General features: G+C 58.4%; 3 protein-coding genes across 10 annotated transcripts; 2 read left to right on the forward strand and 1 right to left on the reverse strand.

The window, feature by feature from the left end:
- Positions 1-1,435: 1,435 nt before the first annotated feature.
- On the forward strand, positions 1,436-11,842 carry ACOT11 (acyl-CoA thioesterase 11). Of its 8 annotated transcripts, none has more exons than XM_084528490.1 (18): positions 1,590-1,610; positions 4,784-4,856; positions 6,235-6,415; positions 7,181-7,250; positions 7,745-7,795; positions 8,478-8,538; positions 8,751-8,852; positions 8,965-9,100; positions 9,203-9,359; positions 9,529-9,648; positions 9,750-9,894; positions 10,258-10,313; positions 10,442-10,508; positions 10,581-10,664; positions 10,753-10,886; positions 10,971-11,102; positions 11,176-11,302; positions 11,377-11,842. In XM_084528490.1, exons 2-18 carry the CDS (start codon positions 4,797-4,799, stop codon positions 11,530-11,532), a joined length of 1,839 nt encoding a protein of 612 aa, XP_084384616.1. In that variant the 5' UTR covers positions 1,590-1,610; positions 4,784-4,796; the 3' UTR covers positions 11,533-11,842. The 8 variants fall into 8 exon arrangements, with proteins under 8 accessions (XP_084384613.1, XP_084384614.1, XP_084384616.1 ...); XM_084528494.1 differs by lacking the exon at positions 1,590-1,610 and adding an exon at positions 1,716-1,912; XM_084528489.1 differs by lacking the exon at positions 1,590-1,610 and adding an exon at positions 3,046-4,215.
- A 572-nt stretch (positions 11,843-12,414) lies between these two features.
- On the forward strand, positions 12,415-14,781 carry TMEM205 (transmembrane protein 205). The gene is made up of 3 exons (XM_084528497.1): positions 12,415-13,099; positions 13,175-13,338; positions 13,526-14,781. Exons 1-3 carry the CDS (start codon positions 12,970-12,972, stop codon positions 13,823-13,825), a joined length of 594 nt encoding a protein of 197 aa, XP_084384623.1. The 5' UTR covers positions 12,415-12,969; the 3' UTR covers positions 13,826-14,781.
- TTC4 (tetratricopeptide repeat domain 4) lies at positions 14,261-20,976 on the reverse strand. Its single transcript, XM_084528496.1, has 10 exons — positions 20,785-20,976; positions 20,590-20,707; positions 20,314-20,475; positions 19,724-19,801; positions 18,793-18,917; positions 18,412-18,498; positions 17,784-17,998; positions 16,530-16,611; positions 15,590-15,672; positions 14,261-14,939 (listed from the first exon to the last, which is right to left on the reverse strand). The coding sequence occupies exons 1-10, from the start codon at positions 20,959-20,961 to the stop codon at positions 14,834-14,836; spliced, it is 1,233 nt and encodes a 410-aa protein (XP_084384622.1). The 5' UTR covers positions 20,962-20,976; the 3' UTR covers positions 14,261-14,833.
- Between the last annotated feature and the right edge of the window lie 2,072 nt (positions 20,977-23,048).

Consider the following 23,048-nt stretch of genomic DNA (forward strand, 5'->3'; position numbering starts at 1 on the left):
CGGGGTGACCCGGGGCTCAGACCCCTTCACACACTGCCCTATCCCCCCTTCCTATAACGAGACCGTTCCACGGGGGCACCCCTCATGCCACCCTCCCTCCTCCCCACTGGCACCCAGGAGCCCCGGGGCTGGGGGCAGAGCAAACGGAGCCTCCCCCCGCTGCCCCCCGGGGCCGTGCGAGGCGTGGGAACAGCCCCACCGCCTTAATTAACCATTAAGGCAAAGCCACTGCGTTAATTAACCATTAAGGCAAAGCGCGCCACGAGGCGCCGGGCTGCCCAAGATCTCGCCGCTGATAGCGTGGGTGCATGCCGCAGCCTGTCGGTGTGCCCAGCCGTGCTCCCCCTGGCCCCAAAATTGCTCTGGGAGCCCCAAAATTGCTCCGGGGGCCCCAAAATTGCTCCAGGGGCAGGGTTGGTCCCAATGGGCCCAAATAGGACTGTACCGGCCTCCCTCAGGGCAGGCCTCGTGGCCGGCCTCGTGGGGAGGACGTGAGCGGCCGCAGCCCTCGCTCAAAGTGCTCCGAGCAGCACCGAAGCGAATAGGTCAGCTTTTTTTTTATTGCTCTGGAGTAATTAAGGGTGTAATTAATAATCGCTGCCCAACACGGGGCTGGGCTGAGGATCCCTGGTTTCATCCACAGCCTCCCCAGCCCCTCCTGCCCCTCTGCTGGCTTCATGGGGACTGTCCCTCGTTGCTCTGCAGGGCTGCACAGTCTTTTAACCCTAGTCCCTGAGAAATTTCAGCCGTCCCAAGGAGAATAGCTCCTCGCAACCGTGTGCTAATTACACGTATGGATGTCAATTAATTCATTTAGCTAATTACCCGCTCCGTGAGCTGTGGCAGACGGGCAGGGGGTGGTGGACAGGGAGCGAGAAGCTCGTACCCGTGCGGGCTCCGAGGTGGGAGCCACGGCGAGGACGCACCCGGTCGGTGCGACGGCCACAGGCCCTAATTATGGCACTGCTCTAATTGCACTGGAAAAACCCCAAGCCTGGCCTCGAAACTTTTGTCAGGAGCACAGGTCGAGCACCTGAAGTGTCTGCAGCACCCTCCAGCATTTCCCACCTCCAGCCTCAATTTGGCCCCACCGCATCCCGCAGCATCAGGTCCGGATGCTCGGTACCCGCTGGGCCCACCCGTGCTGTCCCCGGGGCGGCCCCTCCAAAACCTGATGATTTTATTGACCAAACAAAGCGAGGCCTTGCTTCCCGTTGAGTTTGTTTAATTATTTCACCGCTGGCTTTCCAGTGCTGGGTGTGCCCGTGAGGGGCTTTGATTGCACCCTTGTGCGCTGATGGCCAAAGGTTCGCTTATCGAGGCATGTAAATAAAATGCAAACACAACAACACCTCCCGAAAAGCTAACAGGCTGCGCAGCTCCCGCAGCGACACGGCAATTTGCATTTTCTTTCCTTCTTTCTGGAAACTTTTTTTTTTTTTTTTTTATGATCCCGGCCAGATCTGCCTCAAATGCAGTGGGGCCAGGGAGCGGCTGAGGAAATCGGAGAAGCTCCGGGGGAAAGGCAGCTGGCAGGAGCCCGTCCAGGTGCTGCCGGGACGGAGGGCACGGGGAGACGGGTGCCACGGCAATCCCTGAGACCTCCCCGGGTAGGGAATCTTTGCAAAGCGCTACCTTAAGAAAAGTTGAGCCCTTATTTAAAAGGAAGCAGGGGGTGTGCGCTGGCTGCGTCCCAAGGGCAGCAGAGAATTGGCCTCGACACCCGCGCCCCGGGTGCTGGCCGAGCCCGGCACCGCACGCAGGTGTCCGGACGCCTCTCCTCCATCTCCTCCTCCTCCTCCTCCTCCTCCTCCTCGCTCTCCTCCTCCTCTTCTTTCTCCTCCTCCTCGTCTTCCTCTTCCTCCTTGTGCTGCTCCACCGCGCTGCAAATGCTCAGCTTCTTCTGGCTGAGGTGAGGGCAGAGGGGACCCGCGGGGGGTGACAGGGACACGAGGGACGGTGGCACACGAGTGGGACGAGGCGCCCTGTGCCGCCCCAAGGAGTTTCCACGGCGGGTGTTGGAGCAGTGCCTGCGGTGCCAGCGCTGCGGGGAGAGGGCCTGGGGGGGAAATCCCTCCTTGCCCTGCTTGCCCAGGGGATGCACGGGGCTTGGGGCTGCTATGGGGATGGTTTGGGTAGCGTGGGGGGACGGATGGGGTGGCTGCATGACACTGTGGGCTCTTGAGCGTGGTGGTCCCAACCGTGGTGGTCCCAAAACCATGGTGGTCCCAAAACCATGGTGGTCCTGGCCGTGGGGAGCAGGGAGCCCCGTGCCGGGTGGTGCTGTCGGGTGTCCCCACACCCGTGCCGTTTGTCCCCAGCCGTGTTGGCGGCACCCACAAGGGTTCAGGTGCAGCTCTGCTCCCTCCTGGGGCTGGCGGCAGTGGCGCTGGGGAACCTTTGTCCCCCCGCAAAGCACCCGGGGGACTTTGGCTCCCTGCCGGGGCAGCTGCGGCCCCATTGCCCCCACGGCTGGGGACGGGCAGGGACGGGGCTGGGGGCTGCGGACACCACCAGGAGCGGAGCAGAAGGAGGAGGAGGAGGAGGATGGAGGGGCCCCAGCTGCTCTGGCAGCAGCGAAGGCTTCCCACGGGCTGCTGATGTACAACCCGCAGCAAACAGACCCGTCCTCGCGGCCCCCACCACGCGTGGCCCTCAGGTTGCATTTTCCTGGCCCGCCGCCTCGCTTTGCTCCACGAAACCCCTGGGGAAGGCGTGACGTGAGGTCCCAAAAAAGCTCCCGCAGGGTGCTGGGATCTCACCTCTCCGGCACGGGGCCCTCGCTGCCCGGTCGAGGCGGCAGGATTTCCCTAAGTAGGTCAGGTTAATATTTTTTTTTACTGCGTGCAGATTTGCTCGTTACCATGGATATTGTTCAATTACACACCGATAATCCACCCCCTGCCCCGAGAACTCGTGTCGCCACCTTCCTTCCCCAATCTTTTTTCTCTAAGCATTCCCAAAAAGGGGTAAGGGGGCACCGCGGGGATGGAGGGTAGGTGGGAGAGCAAAGGTGGATAAGGAACATCTTGGCCAGGAGCTGGGGGAGATGTTTCTGAGCCAGGTGGAGGACAGACGGGTCCGTCGTGTGCACCCTGCCCTGCCCAGACCCCAAAGGGCCAGCACCGGGGACCCCACAACTGTTTGGGGGTGGCTCACCCGTGCTGCTGGGGGCTCAGGGACTTGGGGACCTCTGTGCAAAGGGAAAATGACCAAACATCCCCATTTTCCCTACTATCGAATGCTCTCTGCTATTTTTTCCTGCTATTCAAGTCCAACTGGCTTCGCGGACACACAGCGCTTGGCACCCCCCTCTCCCCAGCCCCAAACCCCAAATTAGTGGGGCCGTTCGCATCTCTCTGTGCCTCTCCCCCCTCTTCGGCGACGCAGGAATTGAGCGTGGCAGGGGGCAGGGGAAATGTTTTGCTCGGAGGCTTTTTCTTTCCAAGGCAAACTTTATTTTGGGGTAGAAGCGGGTCGCTCGAGGGGTGACAGAGGCCAGGGCGATGCCGTGGTGAGCTCCACATCACCCCACAGCCTTCCCCATCCGAGGACAGCCGGGGGATGCAAAGCAGGCGGCTCTTTTATTTTTCTCTCCCCTTCCTGCTAACGCTGGAGCGAGCAAGGTGACACGAAGGGTGCCACCAGGGCCAGGAGCAGCTTTGGGTTTCCAAGGCACGGCGAGCCGCGTGTTCCTGGCGTTGGCCACCGTGGCTGTGGGGTGGCTCGGGGCCACCCCCGGAGCCCTCGGCGGGCAGCAGGGCTCGGCGTGGCCCCGGGCTCTGTGCCGGGAGCAGCGGTGTGGCCGGGGACGGGAGGATCCCATTTGCTGCCCTGCTGTCAGCGTGAGCCCGTCCCGCTGCCAAGGACACCTCGGCCGTCTTGTGACCACGGCAGCGAGATGCGGAAAGTATTAGCGGGGTGTCACCAGCTGTGGGATCGGCCCGGCACCACCCCTGGGCTCTGTCCAGTGCCCCAAAAATAGCCGGGAGTCTTTCCAGCAATGCTGCGAGCGCCGGGCCTGACCCTTGGGGAATGGCAGGTGCGAGCCCAGGCTCTGCCCTTGTGGGATTTAAGTCTGGCGGCCTGGGGAAAGAGGGACGTCAGTGTGGGGTGCAGGGGACACAGGGGACACCCCGCTGTGAGCACCCAACACGCACCCGGGTCTTGTTGCTGCGGTGCTGGCCGGGGACGGACCCTACACGGCTGAACCAGGTGGGTGAGGGTGGCCGAGCCCTCTCTGCTCCTGCTGGATTTCGTATTTTGTGCTCGGGGCTGGGCTCCGGCTTCCCACATCCTGCCTGGGTGGCCGTGGGTTCGGCCAGGACCACCCTGAGAGCATCCCTGGTGCCTGGGCGAGCCGGTGTGGCCAAACCCCGTGCCGAGCCCTGTGCCGAGCCTCTCTGTCACCTTTTGTCTGTTTACCAGCTGCTGGCAGCAGCCTCTGTCCTGCCCACGCCGCTCTGCTCCTCTGCTCGCACTCGTGGATTTAGCCAGCTCCTTCCAAACCAAGCGCCCAGCCCCGAGACCAAACGGCCCCGCAGCCGGCCGGGCCCTGCTGCATCCCCACGGGGAGCCACCAGCAGGGCTGAGCCCCCGTGCGTGGGCTAAAAGGGAATTTAGGCGATGTGAAGAGGCTGAGCCGTGCCTAGGGTGCCGTGTGTGTCCCATATCCCCACCGCTGGTGGTGCCGGGGGTGCCCCCGGGGCCCCTTTATGGCAGCGCCCCCAGCCCCCGTCTCGCCGATCCTCTCTTAACCCGAGCCCGCTCTTCTCCTTTCCAGGTGTCTTTTAAAAATGGTCAAGGGGAGCATAGTCCCTGAAGACATCCTGAGCTTCTGTTGCGATGGCCTCCAGGTACCCCGCGTGCCGTGCCTGTCACCCCGAGCACCCCGCACGCTCCCCGTGCCCCGTGGCCACCGCTCCCCACCCCATAACACCCGACCCCGTGAGCATCAGTGCGGGGCCGGGGGGGATAACACGGCGTGCTGGCTTCTGCCTAAAACTCTGGCCAGGCTTGCTGCTAACTCCGCTGCAGAAATCTTTGGAGCTCTTTGCTGGCTGGCGCCCCAGCGCCTGCCGGCTCCAGAAATAGCCCTGTCCTTGCGTGCTGCCCGGGTGGGCGCCCCGGCACGCCGCAAACCAGCCCCGGGGGGGCTCGTTTTTGGGGAGTTTTGGGGCTGCCGACGTCCCCGTGGGACGGGGCGCCCTTCCCCGTAGGGTTCAGCTCGCCGCCTTCGCTGCCGTCCCCGCCGAGCCGAGGTTTTTTGTGCCGTTCCTGGGATGTCTTGGAGCAGTAGCTATGGAAACAGAGGGCTCCTGCTAGAGCGGCTGCGGAAAAAAAAAAAAAATAAAAAAAAAAATGCTATTCTGAGAGACGGGATGGGAGGGAAGGCTTCGCTCCGAGCCGCTTGCAAAGGCGGCGGGGGAGAGCCGAGGGGAGAAAAGGAGCCGCCGCCGCTGGGATCTGGCAGCGGGGGCTGTAAATGGGGCACGCGGCTGGAGCATGAGGAGGAAGGAAGCGCTGTGATGACGCCCAGACGGCCCTCTCGTGTCTCCTCGGTTGCTCACGGGGCTAACTGAGTTCATCCCTTGTGTAACGCAGCCCACTCGGTGTAATGCAACCCCCCCGACGGCCCCGCGGCCACCCCAGGCTCTCCAAAACCGCCCTGCGCCGAGCCCTGTGTGGGGCCAGCCCAGGGAGCAGACGTGGCCCTACAGCACCCCGAACAAAGGCGCCTTCCCCCGATAACCCAGCTCCGGCACGGGGCTGATCCGGGGGGTGAGATCCCAGCCGGTGGGCTTGGGGGGGGGATTTTTTGGGGGAGGGGAAGCGACCGGGTCAGCTCCTGCGCTGCACCAGTGCTGATGGATGGCCTGGAGCAGCCAAAGAGCTCTTTTATTTTTTTTCCTTTTTGCTGAGGTCTGTAAAATTCCTCCTGGTTGCCCTGCTCCCTGTTGCATTCAGAACATTTTTATCCATTTCTCCCTGGCGATCAGCAGCTGGGTGCCCCGGTGCCCGAAGCATCCCACTCCTCTGCACAGGGGGGTCCCGGGGAGGGGGGGGGGGGTTTATTGCAGCAGATTTTGCAGCCAAAATTTGGGACGTGAAAAGCAAACAGCAGGGTTTGAGGGCCGCACTCCCAGCGTTCATCACCCACCCCATAACGCCCGGATCCTAACGAGGCCGGGCTAACGCCCCACAGCCCCGTACCAGCATCTCGCCCCTCCGCAGGGCTCCACCTCGTGCAGCCGGGAGCCGGGGGAGCGCGAGGAGGCGCCAGGGGCCATGGGGGGCCGCAGCCCCACGGAGGTGCAGATGAGCCAGCTGGTGCTGCCCTGCCACACCAACCACCGCGGCGAGCTCAGCGCCGGGCAGCTGCTCAAATGGATCGACACGGCCGCCTGCCTCTCGGGTAAGGCACCCTGGGCACCTTAAAACCCACGGGTGGGGGTTTGGAGAGCTCAGTTTGAGCTTGGGACCCCAAGTGGGGAGGCAAACGGGCTGCTGCGGGGTGCTTGGGGCGGCACGGGGTGATGGGGAGCAGAAGGGACGAGAGGCTGCGTCCTCCTGCGGGGTGAGCGGGGTTGGAGGGCAGGGTCCTGGTGCTGGGTGTTGTGGGGCTGCGTGCGGGCGGCAGCGTGCCCGTCCCTGCCCCGCTGCCCACGGCGGTGCTGACGCCAGCCGGGCCGGGCTCGGTGCCAGCAAGCTGAGTAATGAGAGCGGCCGGGAGCAGGACGCAGGGGGAGGAGGCTCAGCTCTGCAGCGCACGCGGCTCGGTGGGGACACATCAAATGCAGCGGCTGCTTCCCCCCCAAAACACTTCCCTCTCTGTATACGGGGTGCAGCCAGAGCCAGGGCAGCAGGAAAACGGGGCAGCTCTGCAGTTTGGGGGTGGTTCTGTGGTCCTGAGGGCAAGCTGAGCCGCCAGGGTGGCTTTAAAATATTTGTGCTGCTGCCATCGGCTGCTGCGCATCCCCGCTGCCAAACCACCAGCCAGGCAGAGCGACCTGGCTGGGAGCTGCAGCGCGCCCACCCCGCGGGGCAAACCTGGGGCAAAACGTTCAGAAAACGTTCACAAATCCCCAAAAGCTGCCCTCAGCTGGGTTCTCCCCCCCCCCCCCCCCCACCCCAGGCGCGCCGCTGCGGGCTGCTGACGCCGTTTGTTTTTCCTTTCCAGCCGAGAGGCACGCCGGCTGCCCGTGCGTCACCGCCTCGATGGACGATATCTATTTTGAGCACACGATTAGGTAAATGCGCTGCTTTCTGCCCGCTCCCGTGGCCGGGGCGTGCTCCTGAAGCCGGGCTGGGCAGGGCAGAGCCTGGCCGTGCCCAGAGCTTCCCACCCGGCTGTGCTCAGCCCCCCGCGGCCGCGCTGAGACGCACGGTGCCGGGTTCTTGGCACCTCTGGACGCGAGCAAGCGGTGTGGCGGAGCATCCACGAACCCGGCCAAACCTGGAAAACTCGCCCCGGGTTTCGCCATCACCCCCAGGAAGCTCTAACCCCCCGTTTTTGTCACCTCACGGGTGAGGACGAGCCGCCCCGTGCCGTGTGGGGCTCCGTGAAGCCCGAGGGTGCTCTGGGCAGCTGCAGGTCGCCTCTGTTTTTTCTCCTCCTCCGCTCCTGGGCCTGTTGCTCAAACACTAACCAGCCGCACGCCGGGTGCTGCGCACCCCCAGCCCTGCCCCGTGTCCCTGCCCCGTCCCTAACCGCCCCGTATCTCGCTCTTTCTCTCCGCACCAGCCAGAGGTACACAAACCCCCCCGGGCAGCAGCGCGCGAGGAGCGGTGTCGGGTACGGACATTCGCAGCCCTAGAGCGGCCGGCGTAACGCGGCGCTGCCGTGAGTTGGGAGCATTAACCCCACTGACACGGCCCCGCGGCTGCTGGCATAACCCCGCTAACGCCCGGGCACGCGGCCCTTGGTGGTGCAGACCCCTGGAGGCAGTAAGGGCTCATTTTTCCTCTTCGCTTCCCAGCGCCGCTCTCTTTCAGAGGACGAGGAGCACTCCCCATCTGGCCACACACTAACCAAAGGCTTTTTCCTCTCGCTGTTGCCAGCGAGCCACGTTTGCCCTTTGCTTGGTCCCAACCTGGCGTGCATGAGGCTGCAGCTGCTTCTGTGTTTACCCTGAAGCCTACCGAGGGCCGGGAGGGCTCCAGCAGCTTGCTGCCAGCAGGCGTGACCCCAAAATTGTGGACACCAGGGGCAGGAGGAGGACAGAGGAGCCGTTTGCTCTGGCAGGAGCGTGCGTGCCCGCGAGGCAGGGGGTGCACGGTCCCCCCGGGCACCTCTGCAGCCCCTCGGGACCCGTTTGCACGGGGCTGTTTGGGGGTGAGGTCCCTGGGCTCAGCGGGGTGTCCCCGTGCCCGCGGGCACTCACACACCTCGGCGGGGAGACGCTCGGCGCTGTGCAGCCGTGGGCTGTGAGCCTCCACTCACCTCCTGTTCCTTCCCTTCTCTCTGTGTTTTCCAGCGTGGGGCAGGTCGTTAACATCAAGGCCAAAGTGAACCGAGCCTTCAACTCCAGCATGGAGGTTCGTATGGCACAAACCCCTCTACTCCCCCCGTGCCTGCCCTGCGCACCCTCGCACGTGCACCTTCCATGGGGGGATATTTGGGGTCAGGAACCCCCCGTGGGTGCTTTTGCAACCCCCCTGCCCCGTGTCGGCGGTGCCGTGTCCGTGTGCTCGCCCCCTGGGTGCTCACCCCACGGCTCAGGGCCCCTTGTGCCGTGCCCCCCTGCCAGGTGGGCATCCAGGTGAGCTACGAGGACCTGTGCAGCGGGAAGCACTGCAGCATCTGCAAGGCTTACGCCACCTTCGTGGCCCAGGGGCCCCCCGGCACCAAGGTAAGCGCTGCTCAGCGAGCCCCCGCGCCCGGCCAGCGGGGAACCCACCCCTGCAGCAGGGGCGCTGCCCCGCACAGGGCACCCACCCACCCCATCCAATACCCGTGCCCAGGTGAAGCTGAAGCCGCTGGCCCCGCAGACGGAGGAGGAGAAGATCGAGCACAGCATCGCCGCCGAGCGCCGCCGCATGCGGCTGGTCCACAAGGACACCCTCAAGGACCTCCTCACCCGCAGCCCCCGCGACACCGGTACCGTGCGTCCCCCCCCCTGTGGCGGAGCAGAGGGAATTGGGGCGCCGGGAGCGGGGGCAGAAGTGGCGCTGAGCCCCCCCCGGTGTCCCCCATGAGCAGAGCTGGAGACGCGGGACGGCAGCGTGGTGGTGCCGGCCGAGAAGACGCGGGTGGAGAGCGTGGAGCTGGTGCTGCCCCCGCACGCCAACCACCAGGGCAACACCTTCGGCGGGCAGATCATGGCCTGGATGGAGAACGTGGCCACCATCGCCGCCAGGTGCCTTGGGGGGGGGGCTGCAGATGGGTGCTGGGGACCCGGGTGGGCACACGGGGTGTGGGGAAGGGCAAGCTCACGGCACGCACGGGTCCCCTGGCTCTGGCCGTGCTGGGAAGGGGCGTATGGGGTCTGGGGGTGTGGGTCCCATGGGATAACCCCCACCCCGCAGCCGGCTGTGCCATGCCCACCCCACGCTGCGTGCCATCGAGATGTTCCACTTCCGCGGGCCGTCGCAGGTCGGGGACCGCCTGGTGCTCAAAGCCATCGTCAACAACGCCTTCAAAAACAGGTGGGTGCCCTCAAAAACAGCGGGGTGCCCTCAAAAGGACCCCCCCAGACCCCCTCTCCCACGGCCCCCTGTGCCTCACCCCTTCTCTGCCCCCTGCCCAGCATGGAGGTGGGGGTCTGCGCCGAGGCGTACGACCAGGAGATGTCCGTCAGCAGGAGGCACATCAACAGCGCCTTCATGACCTTCGTGGTGCTGGACGAGGAGGGCCGGCCCCGCACCCTGCCCATGGTCGTGCCCCAGCCGGGGGTAAGGAGCAAAACCCATATTTTGTCCCCAAATTTGTCCCCACCGCAGCGTGTGAGGGAGTGACGCGGCTGCAGCCTCCTGCGTGGTTCTGCACCTGGGTTCGGGGCCCTAAAGCCAGGATTTCTCGCTGCCCTGCTTCCACCGACCCAGCACATCCCAGCTCGGGGTAGGGAGTGCCGGGATTTCCCAAATTCCTGCTGCTGGTGGGCTCCGTGTCCATCTCCGACACCCCAAAATGGTTCTCGGTTAGCCTCCAGCAGGATGGGGCTTCAACATTCACCCCCTTGCTGCTGAACGTTTTCCCCCAAAGCTGTTTTTCCGCCCCCTTTCCTCTTACCCCGCTGTGCTTTTCCCGTGGGTCAGGACGGAGAGAGGAGGTACAGAGAAGCCAGCGCCAGGAAAAAGATTCGGCTGGACCGGTGAGTGGAAAAAACACCTGGGGACGGAGGGAGGAGAGCGGGGAGCCGGGAGCTGCCACCCCCAGCGCTGGGGAGCAGGGGCATGGTTTGTGCCCTGCCGTAAGGGGACCGGTTCCCCCCTCCTGCAGGAAATACGTCGTGTCCTGCAAGCAGAACGAGGTGCCTCTCTCCGTGCCCTGGGACCAAAGCAACAAGGTAGGGAGCCCGCGGGCAGCGCCGCCTCCTGCCTGCGGCACCTCCAGCCCCTGACTCGCTGCCCTGCCGCAGGTTTACCTGAGCTACAACAACGTCTCCGCGCTGAAGACGCTGGTAGCCAAAGCAAACTGGGCGCTTGCCAGGGAAAAGGAGAAGGTAGCGGCCCCCGTCCCGGCTCCCCGAGCCGCCCCCCAAAACGGGGACGTGCCGTGGGTGCGCCCCAGCCCTGCCCTGCGCCCCCCAGGTGCGGATATACACGCTGGAGGAGGACAAGTTCCTGTCCTTCCGCATCGAGATGTCCGTCCGCATCGCCGCCGGCCAGGCCTTCTCCCTGCTCTCCGACCTGCGGCGCCGCCACGAGTGGGACCGGCACTACGCGTGAGTGCTGCGAGGGGACCCCCTTCCCAAAAAACACGTCCTTGAGGCTGAACGTCCTGTGACCAGTGCTCTCCCACCCCGCAGGAGCGCCGAGCTGGTGCAGCAGGTGGACGAGGACGACGCCATCTACCACGTGCTGAGCCAGACGCTCAGCCACGAGAACAAGCCCCAGGACTTCGTCATCCTGGCGTCCCGGCGGAAACCCTGCGACAAAGGGTGAGTGGCAGCATTGCCGTGTCCCCGTGTCCCCATCCCCGTGGCCTTTCTCACCTCCTGCCCTCCTCCCCAGGGACCCCTACGTGGTGGCGTTTCGCTCGGTGACGCTGCCCACCCACCCGGCCTGCCCCAGCTTCACGCGGGGCGAGACGCTCTGCTCTGGCTTCTGCGTGTGGCCCGAGGGGGAGGAGACGAGCAAGGTGAGCTGCCGCAGCCCTGCCCCGTTCACACACCGCGTGCCCGGCCCTAAATCCCCGTCTCCCGCACCCTGCAGGTGGCCTACTACAACCAGGCGACGCCGGGGTACCTGGCCTACGTCACCACCAACGTGGCCGGGCTCTCCTCCGGCTTCTGCGCCACCTTCGAGGCCTGCGAGAGGTTCCTGCTGAAGAACAAGGACGACCTGATCGCGCGCCTCAGGGACCTCTAGGCCGCCCGAGGGGCTTGGCGGATGGACGGACGGACGGACAGATGGATGGACAAGGGGTTGGCAAGGAGGAAGGGGCACCTGGGTGGTGGGACGGGGCGCTCGGGCCCTGCCTCCCCCTGGAATTTGGCCCAAGAGAGGTCGGAGGGACGAGGACGGACACGGGAACGCGTCGCCCTCGCGCCGACACGTCACACACCTGGCCTTTTATTTTCTTTATTTTTCTTTCTAATTTTGTAAGCTGCTGTACAGGACTTGATTTTCTAGTTCGATTAATGCTACTTGAATCTTTGTAGGATACGAACTCTTCCCCAAACTGATTTGTTATTATTATTATTTTTTAATTCTTTCTTTATGGGGAAATGTTCTCATGGCAGCGGGGCGGGCACAGACACGGAGGTGCCGCTGCCCCCCTGCACATGCCGGGCTGGGACACGGCTCTGGGGCCCTGCTGCCCTCTCAGATCAGAAGGCAATGGACACATTGGGCAGAAAATGGGATGTTCTTGCAGGGTTTGGGGTTTTTCTCAGCTCTGGGCAAGCTGGAAGCAGAGGCTGGGCTGCCACCGCGCCTCCATGCTGGAGCTGTGCCTCTCCCACACCCAAAAACTTGGGTTTTCCACCCAAGATGCTGACGGGACGCCTGCGCTGAGCTGAAATCCCGATCCCATCAGGCTGCCCTGCTGTTCTGCTGCCAACTGGGGCCGCAGGGGCACGTGGAAGGGCAGCAATAAAAGTGCATTAAAAGGGAAAAAAATATATAATGACCTGTGCGTCTGCTTGGGGGTGGTGGGGCCACGGACACGGGGCTGCTCCAGGCTGCTGCTCACAGGGGATGGGGCTGGGGGGGCTCCTGCCTGGTTTTTTCCCCCTGTCACCTTCGTACCCGGTCCCCAGGAGGGTGCTTTGCCCCCAGATAAACCCAGGGGCTCCGGCCAGGTGCTCGCAGCCCCATCACTGCCGTATCTCAGCCCACGGCCATCCCCTGCGGGGCCCCCACCGGGCTGCCACCTCCCCGGCCCTGTTATCACAGGAGATAGAGGTGTTATCACGGGAGATAAAGGCGTTCCCAGCTCGTCCCCAAATGCTCCCCTTCACTGCCACCTTCCCCGCCTGGTGCCAGCGTGGGGATTCAGGGTGCCTGAGCAGGATTCCCCCAGCAGGGCACCACAGACTTCTCCCCAAAAAAGGTGTCTCTTCAATACCCGCAGCGTGGGCAGGTATTTGGTATCTTCCCAGATATTTGATACCTGCCCAGGCTTTTTCTTTTCCCCCTCCTGTTGACCCTGCGTGCTGCCAGGGGTCAGAGTGGGCTTTGGCCGGACTTTGCTGTAAGTCCACCCAAAGCAGGCAGCGCCCGGGTGCTGACGCAGCGCCCGCACCGGGGATATAAGGGGCTCAGAAACCCGGTCCGCAGCCCCAGCGGGGTGACCCGGCTGACATGGAGACACCCGGCCCCAAGCAGGGCCCGACGCTGACCACGACGGAGCCCTCCAACGCGGTGAAACTGCTGCACCTGCTCCTGCTCTCCGCCTCCTGGGGGATGCAGATCTGGGTGACGCTGGTGGCAGGTAGGCTGCGGTCCCCGCACGCCCCTGGCCGTGGCTGCGTGCCCGGGACCCATTTGCTGTCCCCCCCCTCGGCAGGGCTGGTGCTGCGCAGCCGCCTCCCCCGCCACACCTCCGGCTTGGTGCAGAGAGAGCTCAGCCCTTACTACTTCCACATCGGCTCCACCTGCGCCTTCCTCAACCTGACCCTGTTTGCCATGCACCACCCCAGCGAGCTGCTCAGCGAGGAGGAAACCACGCAGGTAGCAGCCCCCTGCTCTAACAGGCCAGCTGGCTGCAGCCCGCGGCCCTAACCCCAGCTTCATTCCGCTCTGCAAACAGCAACGAGCTCCACACGTGGCTTATTAAAAAAAAAAAAATTAGCATCCAGCTTTCAGCGAGCCTCCAGGGTGGGTTTAATTCACCGCGGGCCTTGCTCCCCTCTTGCAGATCATCATCTTCTTCGTCTGCGTGGCCGTCTCCGCGCTGAACACGCAGTGGTTGGGGCAGGCCAGCTGCGACATCGCGGCGGAGATGCACCGCATCGAGCGCGCCCGCGGGCTGGGGCAGGAGGTGGGGCTGCTCGGCGGCGAGGCCCGCAGGGAGCTGCGCGCCTCCAACCCCGACTACGGGCAGCTGGCCCGGCAGCTCGGCCTCTACCGCGCCGCCTCCGCCCTCTGCGACCTCTGCTGCATCGCCTGCAACGGCGCCAGCCTCTACCGCCTGGCCAGCCACCTCTCCACCCTGTGAGCACCGCTGCAAAGTGACCCTGGGGTTCGGGGTTTCACCATCCCCAGAGGTGCTGGAGCTCTGTTTGCGCACAGCGCAGCGATTTGGAAATAACCAAACAGAACGCCCACCTGCTTGATTGATTTCCAGCTGTCCGAAGGCAGAACTGGAAAGGGAAACGTCCTCCATGATCGAAGCAGAAGCTGCTATGGCTGGAGAGCTTGTTGGTGCCCTCTGAACGTGATAATTCCAAACCTGCGGCTTTGGGACAATTTGGGATTCAGAATTAATTTTGATTAAAGTGGAAGCTCCTACAGCAGCACAGAGGGCTACGTTGCCACTACCAGTGATGGATAAGGCTGTTGGGTTTGGGTCTAGAATGACCGTTTGTCGTTCACTTTTAGTATTTCACCTGGGTAGGAAAAAACGATCACATTGATTAGGCAGGAGTCAGGCTGCTTAAAATAGACACCTTTATTTCCCTTTCATATAGGTAGCAAAAGTCAGTACGAGGCACCACTGCAGACAAAGAGCTCTGATTTCCTGGGGCTGGCAGCAGGGCTGAGCAGCTGCTGCTGAATCCTCAGAGAGGCCCGTGCAGGAGCCTGCCCGCGCTCGGCTCGTGGCAGCAGGCAGGTTCTCGCCCCAGACCACTGCTGTAAAACCCTGGCACCTGCAGCCCGCCTCGCCAGGCAATCCGTGATTTTTCACAGGTAAGTTCGTTCCCAGCTGCTGTGGCTTCAGCTGCAGCCAACGTCTGGCAGCGCTTCAGGTTTGTTTCAGAACCCCACACAGCCTGTCAGAGAGGAGACCTTCTGCAAGCCAGCTGGATTTCTATTTCAACAAATAATCCCCTCTTGTAAGCCCTTCGTTCTCCTCCTATGCTTCTTTGCTGGAAGTTTCCCCACGTGCCAAGATTATTTCTCCCCTGAAGCGTGCGAGGTGTTTGTGTGCAAGCAGAAGTTTGCGTTCTGTGGCTGAGACAGAACGGAACCAACTGTTTCTTGCACCAGGTTCCTTGTTTCCCTCTCAGCGCCGCAGCCGATGCACCTTCTTGCCAGTGAAGTACTTCTTGGAGAAAGGAGAACGCTTCACAAACGCCAGAACTGTCGGCGTCCCGGCCTTCACAAAATACCTGCAAAGATTAAAAGGAGTGCTTGCGTTTCCCTGCATCTGGCAAAGGGTCCTGCAAAGCAAAGCAGGCGACTGCTGCCCAGCTCAGTAAAGGCTGATGAGCTTTTTGGCTGGTTGGCAGAGCCAACCACACATCCGAGGAGTGTTTGATAACACAACGCTCCTCCCAGCAACCACTGCCGTGCTGCGGGCCTTCCCCAGCTAGCTACAAGACGGTGCAAGCTAACAGCACAAGCTTTACAGCATTTTTTTTTTCCACAAACAGCCAATTCTTTTCTCTGAACACCACTTGAAAGGCAATTCCAGGGAGTGAAACTGTGCTGCATGCTGGGTGGGGACCTGCCCGCACAGCGTTACGAACAGTGAGAGCATTGTTCACCGTCACCACGCTCTCTTTACACGCTGCTGCTGTGTGTAGCCCAACTCCCCCTTCCCATCTCTATCCAGCCCTGGAGAGAGCTGTGCATTTTTTGGGGGAGGGGGAAGAAAACAAAAAACAAGTCACTGAAACCAGCCACAAAGCCACGTGGTCCTGGTGCCTTACATCTTCCCCGCTTTGAGATGAGTTAGGGCTGTTAAACCAGAGGAAAAAACTGCCCTTCAAGCTGAAAGCTGGTACTCGGTGCCTTTGTGCTCCAGGCACAGCCTCACCTTTGGTGCTGCAGCGCTTGTAGCAACGTCTGGTCTGGGTTCAGCTCGTACATTTCTGCTCTTTCTTCATCTTCAAAGTAGAGCTGAAGAAATTTGGGAGGGTTATTGCAGGCTTCGGATACAAGAAGGCAAACTACTACGCTGCTGCAAGCCCAGTAGCAGCACAGCAGAAACCTACGAGAGGTTTATCAAACCTCTGCACCTTGACCTGACCGTGTCACACGCTGTTTTCAGCCATGCACAACACTTTGTGTCAATTCAAAGTCTTCCAGGTACCAACCAGCTTAGCCTCTCGTGGCAGAGGGAACACAAAACACAGGGGCTGCTCCTGTGCCTTACAGCACAGCAACCCCAATCTCCTGGGATTTCACCTTTTAACAGGTGCAACGTAGCAACGGCATGAATTAAACGGAGTGGGTTTTAAAGAAATCCATTCTGTTTGTTTAAATAGAAGAGATTCAGATCTGGCTGTGCCTTATGTTGTCCGTACACGCATGCAGCCACAATCCCAGTTTCTGATCTGGCAAAGTACACAGACGTTGGCCTTTTGGACCTGCCTGCCCACCACACTACCCGCTGCCCTGCCGCCTGGCACGTGTCAAGGGGAAAATGAGACAAAGAGCAACAGCTCTCTAGGTACAGCTCCTGAAAAGCGCTCCAAACCTGCTGTAGCCACAACAAAACCACACTGACTTGATGGGTTTAACTGGGTGGGTGTTTAACTGCCATCAATTAGATCTGAAATTATTATTATTATAATTATTTTATTATTTGTATTGAACAATTTCACCACAACGAAGTTAAAAACAAACAAACAAACAAACAAGTAGCCTAACAGCCCGATGGTAAACAGATAATGGTGCCATTGCCTTCATACATACAGAGATGCTCAACCTCCCAAAGAAACAAACTCAAATAGAAGGAAAGTCAAGTTTCTTACCTCAAGATTGCCGGGAAGGTATTTTCTTTCTACATCCCAAGGAGGCAACTCAGCAAACATCACTGTTAAATGATCAATAAATCTAAAAAAAAACAAATCGTACTTGTTAGCTTAGTGTTCAGTTTAATTTGTACAGTTGGCATGTGAATAATGGGAAAAATATGTTAACAAATCAGTCTATGGACCGAAAATAAGTTTAGATGTCTGTAAGTTTAATAGCTTCTTCCTTTGAAGCTCATTGCTTTTGCCATGAGACCAAGGCCCTGGTTTAACTCATACTACTGGTTACAAACTTGAGCAGTGCAGGAGCAAGTTATTTTTAGTTTTTCTTTTCACACTGAAAAAAGGTGTGAAAATAAACTCTGTGATTTTTTAATCTACAACTCATTTCCCTTGGTCCCATCAGCACCGTGCTCCACCAGATCAGCGCTCAGAATATGCTCATGTGTCAGTCACTTGTTTATTTTGGCACGTCGGGAGAACTGGAAGCACCAGCTCCTGGAACTTGTTCCAAGAACCCATTTTCACTGTTTTTGGTCATGAAAAGAATACTGTGTAAGAACTACAGCTTTACTAATCTGTTTGCACTGTATTTTTAAGTTGTAATGCTGTTAGTGGATCTGAAGAATGCATATGTCCCTACAACAAAATGTTACAAATTTCGAGTTTGTTTAAATTTGCCAGACCAGAAACTGAAGTTTATGTCAGGAAAGTGGAGGTCCCAGCCAGTCACTCGCTTATAGTCTGTAAGGTTTACAGCACTTCAGAAAAGCTTAATGGCTCATTAGTGATCCCAAGAAGCTCCTTTATGGAAGCATTTTACATTTTTTTTTTAGTTTAATCCTCTTGTCAAGACCCATGCATTTGGAGGGCTTCAAAGCAGTGCCTTGGTGAACCTCTGAAATCCGTGCATGCAGATGGGTCACAAATATCGCTGCCCACTGGCCTAGGCTTGCAGGGTAGGCCCCTTTAATCATACCGGCTAGACACGTATGATGTGTTTCTCTGAACTATAAACATAAGCAATACCTAGATTTTGGCCCTCAAATACTTTAAAGCAGCATCTGTAAGTCACAGATCCCTTCCAACCTGAATTGGAGGTCATCCAGTGCAACCTCCTGCTCAAAAGCAGGGTCAGCTACAAGATCCAAGCTCTGGAGCTACTTCACTGGCATGACACCGTTTCACTTACTGGCTGTAGACATTCACTCAAGCTTCTCCTTCATGCCAGAACGCTGCTGACAGTGCGTTTACCTGGAGTTCTCGTGGAAAGCCTCGATGAAGTCTGTCTGCTCGTGCTCGGGGTACAGAAAGAGGACAGGCCAGTTCAGGTTGCCATCAGCATCCAAGTGCACCTTGGCCCCCGTGGCATTGTCGGAGTGGAACCCATCTAAAGATATCTCAGCCAGACCATCAGATATTTCCTCTTCTTCATTTGAGGGTTCAAAAACCAGCTTGATATTTCTTTCCTAGCAGGGAGGAAGGACTTTTTTTTTTTTTTTAAATGTGTGTGTGGAGTTAAGATCATAAAAATTAGCAGTAAGTAAAAGGACAAACTGTGTCACTCTTGTTAATGAATCTGCTCTTAAATGTACCACCAAAAACCTTCCTACAGTATCAGACTTGGGCTCCTGAGTGCTCCTCTTGGATGCTTGGTCCATCTCCTAACACTAGGTTTGTATTGTGCATTAGTTGTTACCTAAAATAGGGAAACAGCCCTGGGAGCTGGGGCTAGAACCAAGCACATAAGGAGAATCAGGGCTGTCTCTCAGTATTTTTGGTGCTAGCCCTCAAATCTGCACAGGAAAACAATTCCTTAGAGACAAACAAGAGGAAAAAAAAAAAAAGAAAAAACAATACACAAATCCCCTCACTGACCCACCTTTATTGCTGCGAGCAAAGTTTCCTTTTGACCTTGTTCTTTCTTCTCTATCACCTTTGCTTTCCTCGCGTCCCGCTCCGCAGCTCGCTGCGTGTAAGAGAAGATTGCACCACGTTCAAACACAGCAAGCCACTGCCCATCATCACTCTGCTGCTGAGCAGAGAAATCAGCCTGGATCTCCAGAAGGGCTCCAGCTCTTTTCCCTCCACATCTCAACAACACATGCTGTGCAGAACCACCTCTCAGTTCTGCTTTGGGGAGAAATTACACTGCAGAGACACTTGCACAGAGTACTCTCTAGCCAAAGAGCTTCTAGATGCAAAGCAGGCAGAACCAATCCTGAAATAAGCACAGTAGATGCTAGACTCCCGTAATACGTACCTTTAATTTGTCAGCTTTAGCTCTCATTTCCACAAGCTTTTTCTCTTTTGAGTCTATTCGCAAGCCCTCCTCACACCATGCTATTGCTTCAGAGAAATTCTTTAGCTCCATGTGACAGAGCGCTCCTGGAAGGATTAAGACTTTAAGTGTCTGGCATTGGAGTCGGTATATGACTAGTATACAACATGGTGGTTATAAACACAGCTTTAGGCCTAGCGCCTTCCAAAGGCATGTACGGCAACACATGCTATTGTTTTGCGGGGTCATGTTCAATCACAGACTTCCAGCAGGTGTGGTAAGCCGAGAAGAAAATCTAAAACATTTTAGCAGCTCTAGCACCACTCGCTAGTCTAGTCACAAGTCTGTGAAGGATGCGAGTAGTGTCTGTTACCAGCAAAATTTCGTCATTACAATTAACATTTCAGTATGTTTCAAAAGGAAAAATAAAGCAGTAATTTATACAGAATGAGAAATAATGAAAAAAAAACCAACCCTGCACTAAAAGCAAGTATTGTGGAAAGCAGCAAAAGTTATGCTATCTTCTACGCAAAAAGGTTCAGTGAATGCCTCTTTTACAAATAGGGAAACTGAAGAGCAAAAAGATAGCACTTTGATTGAAAAGCCAATACAAAACACAAAGCTATGTACTGGAGAGAAACAGCAACAGCAGAACAAGAGAAGAGATCTAGTACTGTAACTGCTTCACTGTTCTGAAATGAATGCAGTCCTGAAGGAAAGATGCACACTCGCAGCAATTTAAGGTTTATAAACAGTTACTTAAACCACAGAAACATGCCGTGAAAAAAGGCAACAAAATTCCACTCTGAGGTTTGTAACTACAAGAGGGTAACAAGTAAACACAACCTACTCAAAGCTGTTTTGAGGGGATGTTCCTTGTACTCCGTGCAGTAACACAGGCTTTAACACTTACCTCTTACGATTGCTTTGAGGTGGGTGGGCTTCAGCTTTTTTGCTTGGATCGCATCATTGAGAGCAGAACGGTAGTTACCTATAAACGAAGCAAAACTGCTTAGAAACTTTGATTTACACTTCAAATCCAAGCAGCAAAATCCCTAAGCAACAAAATAGCTTGTGTGGGGACTGTAGTTCACCATTTCTACGTTCACCAGGAGACAAGAGGGGGAAGAAGGAGCAAACCTAGAGCAAGAACTGCAAGGACAGGAATCAGACAGGTGAAAGATAAGCCATGCGACTGAAGAGATAATCTACCAACTGCAACATGCAAAAGCATGAAAAGGCCAAGAACAGCCTCTTTGCCGTAGCAGTAGTGTTGGTAGGACAGGGGGTAGCTTTAGGACACAGTGAGTGGCAGAATTTGTTGCTTCAGGAGATGTTTGCGGGCAGTGCAGGCCCTGCACACAGCTGGGCTCCAGCATGAGCCAGGTTTTCAGGGTTCCAGACATCTTTTTACCACAAATAAGCTATTTATCATGCTGTATCACAAGAAAAGGAGATTCAAAAAAGGAAAGCACAGAGGGAAAGCAGCTCCGGACCCCTCACCCAGGTGGAAGTGCGCGGCCCCCCTGTTGGTGTGCAGCACGGCGTTGAGCTCCGCGTCCTCACACTTCTTCTTCAGCCCCTCGCTGTAGGACACGACGGCCCTGCTGTAGTCCTTCTCCCTGAAGTACTCGTTGCCCTCGTTTTTGTACATCTTGGCCAGCTCTGCAGGGCGGCACCGGGGGCAGCTGCCTCAGGGGGGGACCGCGCGGCCCCGCCGCCCCCGGGGGCACCCCCAGCGCTGAGGGGCGACCCCCGCCGGACCCCCCAGCCCCAAACCTGCGGGCTCCTGCTCCTCGTCGAACAGCAGGGACTGCAGGCAGGCCAGGTCGGGCTGCCGCGCCGCGTCGATCTCGGCCGGGCACCGCTTCATGAACATGGGGATGGCCTCCAGCTCCTGCGGGCACACGCCTCGCCTCAGCCCGCGCCGCCATCTCGCTGCTGCGCTCCCCCAGCTCCCCCACAGCGCCTCACCTGCTCCCAGGTGTCCGGGTTGAAGCCGCCCCGGTACCTCCGAGCCTCGCCGCTCTCCTCAGGCTCCGCCATGGTGCTGCCGAGCCCACCCCGCTCCTCACGGCCCGGCCCCAGCGCCTCAGCGCGGCGCCGCCTCAGCCCGCCCTCTCCTACACCCCCCCCACCCCCCGCCGCCATTTTGCCCGCCCGGCGCCTGAGGGGGAGCCGGGGGAGCCCCTCAAACCCTGCTCTGTTTCTTTGTACAGCCCCAAAAAGCCCGTCCCGGTGGTGTGGAAGGGTCTCGGTTATGCCTTGCCCTGTTTTTAGCTCTATGATGGTAGCGCAGGGTCTGCTTTGGGTCTGTCCAGGTGGTGGGAGCAGCTCGGGGAAACCAGAGCATCGCAGGACCCTTGGGAGGGACCAAAGCAGCTTTTCTGAGGCAGGGGAATGAGCTGGTTTCACCTTTTACAGCTGTTCTGCAGTGGTTATCAGTCCTGAGATAAATATATACAGAGAAAATGCACCCAAGAGTTTCTGGAGTCACAAGCAGGAGCAAGCAGGGCCGCTGCGTGCAGCCCCTCTGGAACTTGGCTCCTTGAGCCAGGTGCAGAAATTGGGCAAACCTGTTTGGAAATTTGGACCTGGTCACACAACGTGCATACACCGCTACAGCTGCACCTGAGGAAGGAAAGCACAAGAGTAACGCACAGGGCTCCAAGATCCTCGTCCAGGCTGTGCTGTAAACTATCCTGGGGGAAGAGGGAGCTCCGTTTCCACATTGGCAACGTGCTTGTCTGTGGAAACACTACCCCACCTTCAAATACCACTCGACCTGCAGAAGGAAAATACTCGCATGTTTGAAATTTCCTCTGCACACATTTGCTGGAATTTCTCTGGTGTCAGTGAGAGCCCCCCAGCTGCCCCCCACTCCCCTGTCCAGCAGAGCAGATGGTGATTTACCAGGAAAAGAGCCAAAGCTCGCACCCTTCTGAACCACAACAGGTTTTGCTGAGTTGATAACTTTACCTCAACAAATAAGGCCGTTGCTGTGACCTTACACTGCTTTTGCACCTGAGTGTAACTGCAGTGTAAGGCAGGTCTTGAGGGCAATGACAGACCACGCTGATGGGACAGACCCCTCACTGCACCCAGGGTCACTATGCTCACTGCACTCGTGCAGAGGCTTTCAGCAGCTGGTTTGTCTCCTGTGAAGATGGCAGATAGAGCTGATCCTGCCTCAGACATGGGAAGGATTAGAGGATCTCCTAAATTCTGTGAGCACAAGGAGAGCAGTAGCTCTGCCATGAAGTCCTACACGGCAGTGGCCCTGTTGTTGCTGGTATCTCTAGATGCAGCAGATCCAGCAGCTGCAGCATGGGGCGAGGCAGTTCTCCCCAAAGATCTCCCTGTCCAGGGCTGGACAGCGGTCACATAAGGGTTCATGGGGAGATGTCAGCAGTGTGTCAGGGATGGGTGCATGCTCAGTGTTCAGCACTGTCAAATGCTTGCAGGAACAAGGCTGGGAAGGATCTCGCTGTCCCTGCCTTTGGGGCTACTGCCACATCCTTTGCTTGTTGGAGCTGGTGGAGCCCAGCCATGAACGTGTGGGACAGCACACCCTGTGGGGACAGCAGGGCACTTTGTGGGACTGGTGATGAGCAGAAGATGCTGCCATGATGTGTAACAGGGCCAGAAAGGAATGCTTGGCTGGGCACAAACGCAAAATGACCCAGCCCATGAAGCCAGCAACCACCACAACCACTCCATCACTGCCACAACCTAGTGGATCCACGTCTCACCAGCTGAACTGACTTGCAGGCTGGGTGTGGGTGCCTGACAGCATTCATCACCTTTTTTCCTGCAGATTCATAGTGCTAAGGCATTTTCAAACTGAAAAAGGCTCTCCAGCTCACCCTTTTGCTGTAAATTTATGTGCAAATTAAACTCCACATTTGCAGAACTTGGGTGTCTCCAAAGACAACATGCAAGCCAGGGAAAGGCACTTTCCTTTCTCTCCCTCTGAAAACCCTTCGTCTAACAAATTCAGTACCTGTAGAAGGTGAAGGAAAGGCCTCCCATTTCCCCTTGTTGCAGCCTCTGCTGGGGCTTGCGTGGGCTGACCCAGCTCACCCCATCTCCTAGTGCTGCTGCAAGATGCTGTGAGTGGCTCAGATGTGAACTGGGTATGGCTCTGCTCACCCAGAGCCACGGCTGACAGCCTGCAGCTCCTTAAACTGCTCAGGCCTACTGAGTGCAGCAAAAATGAGAGATTAGGAGACGGGGAA

The sequence above is a fragment of the Aythya ferina genome (genome assembly GCF_964211825.1).
Source record: "Aythya ferina genome assembly, chromosome: 8".
Lineage (NCBI taxonomy): Eukaryota > Metazoa > Chordata > Aves > Anseriformes > Anatidae > Aythya > Aythya ferina.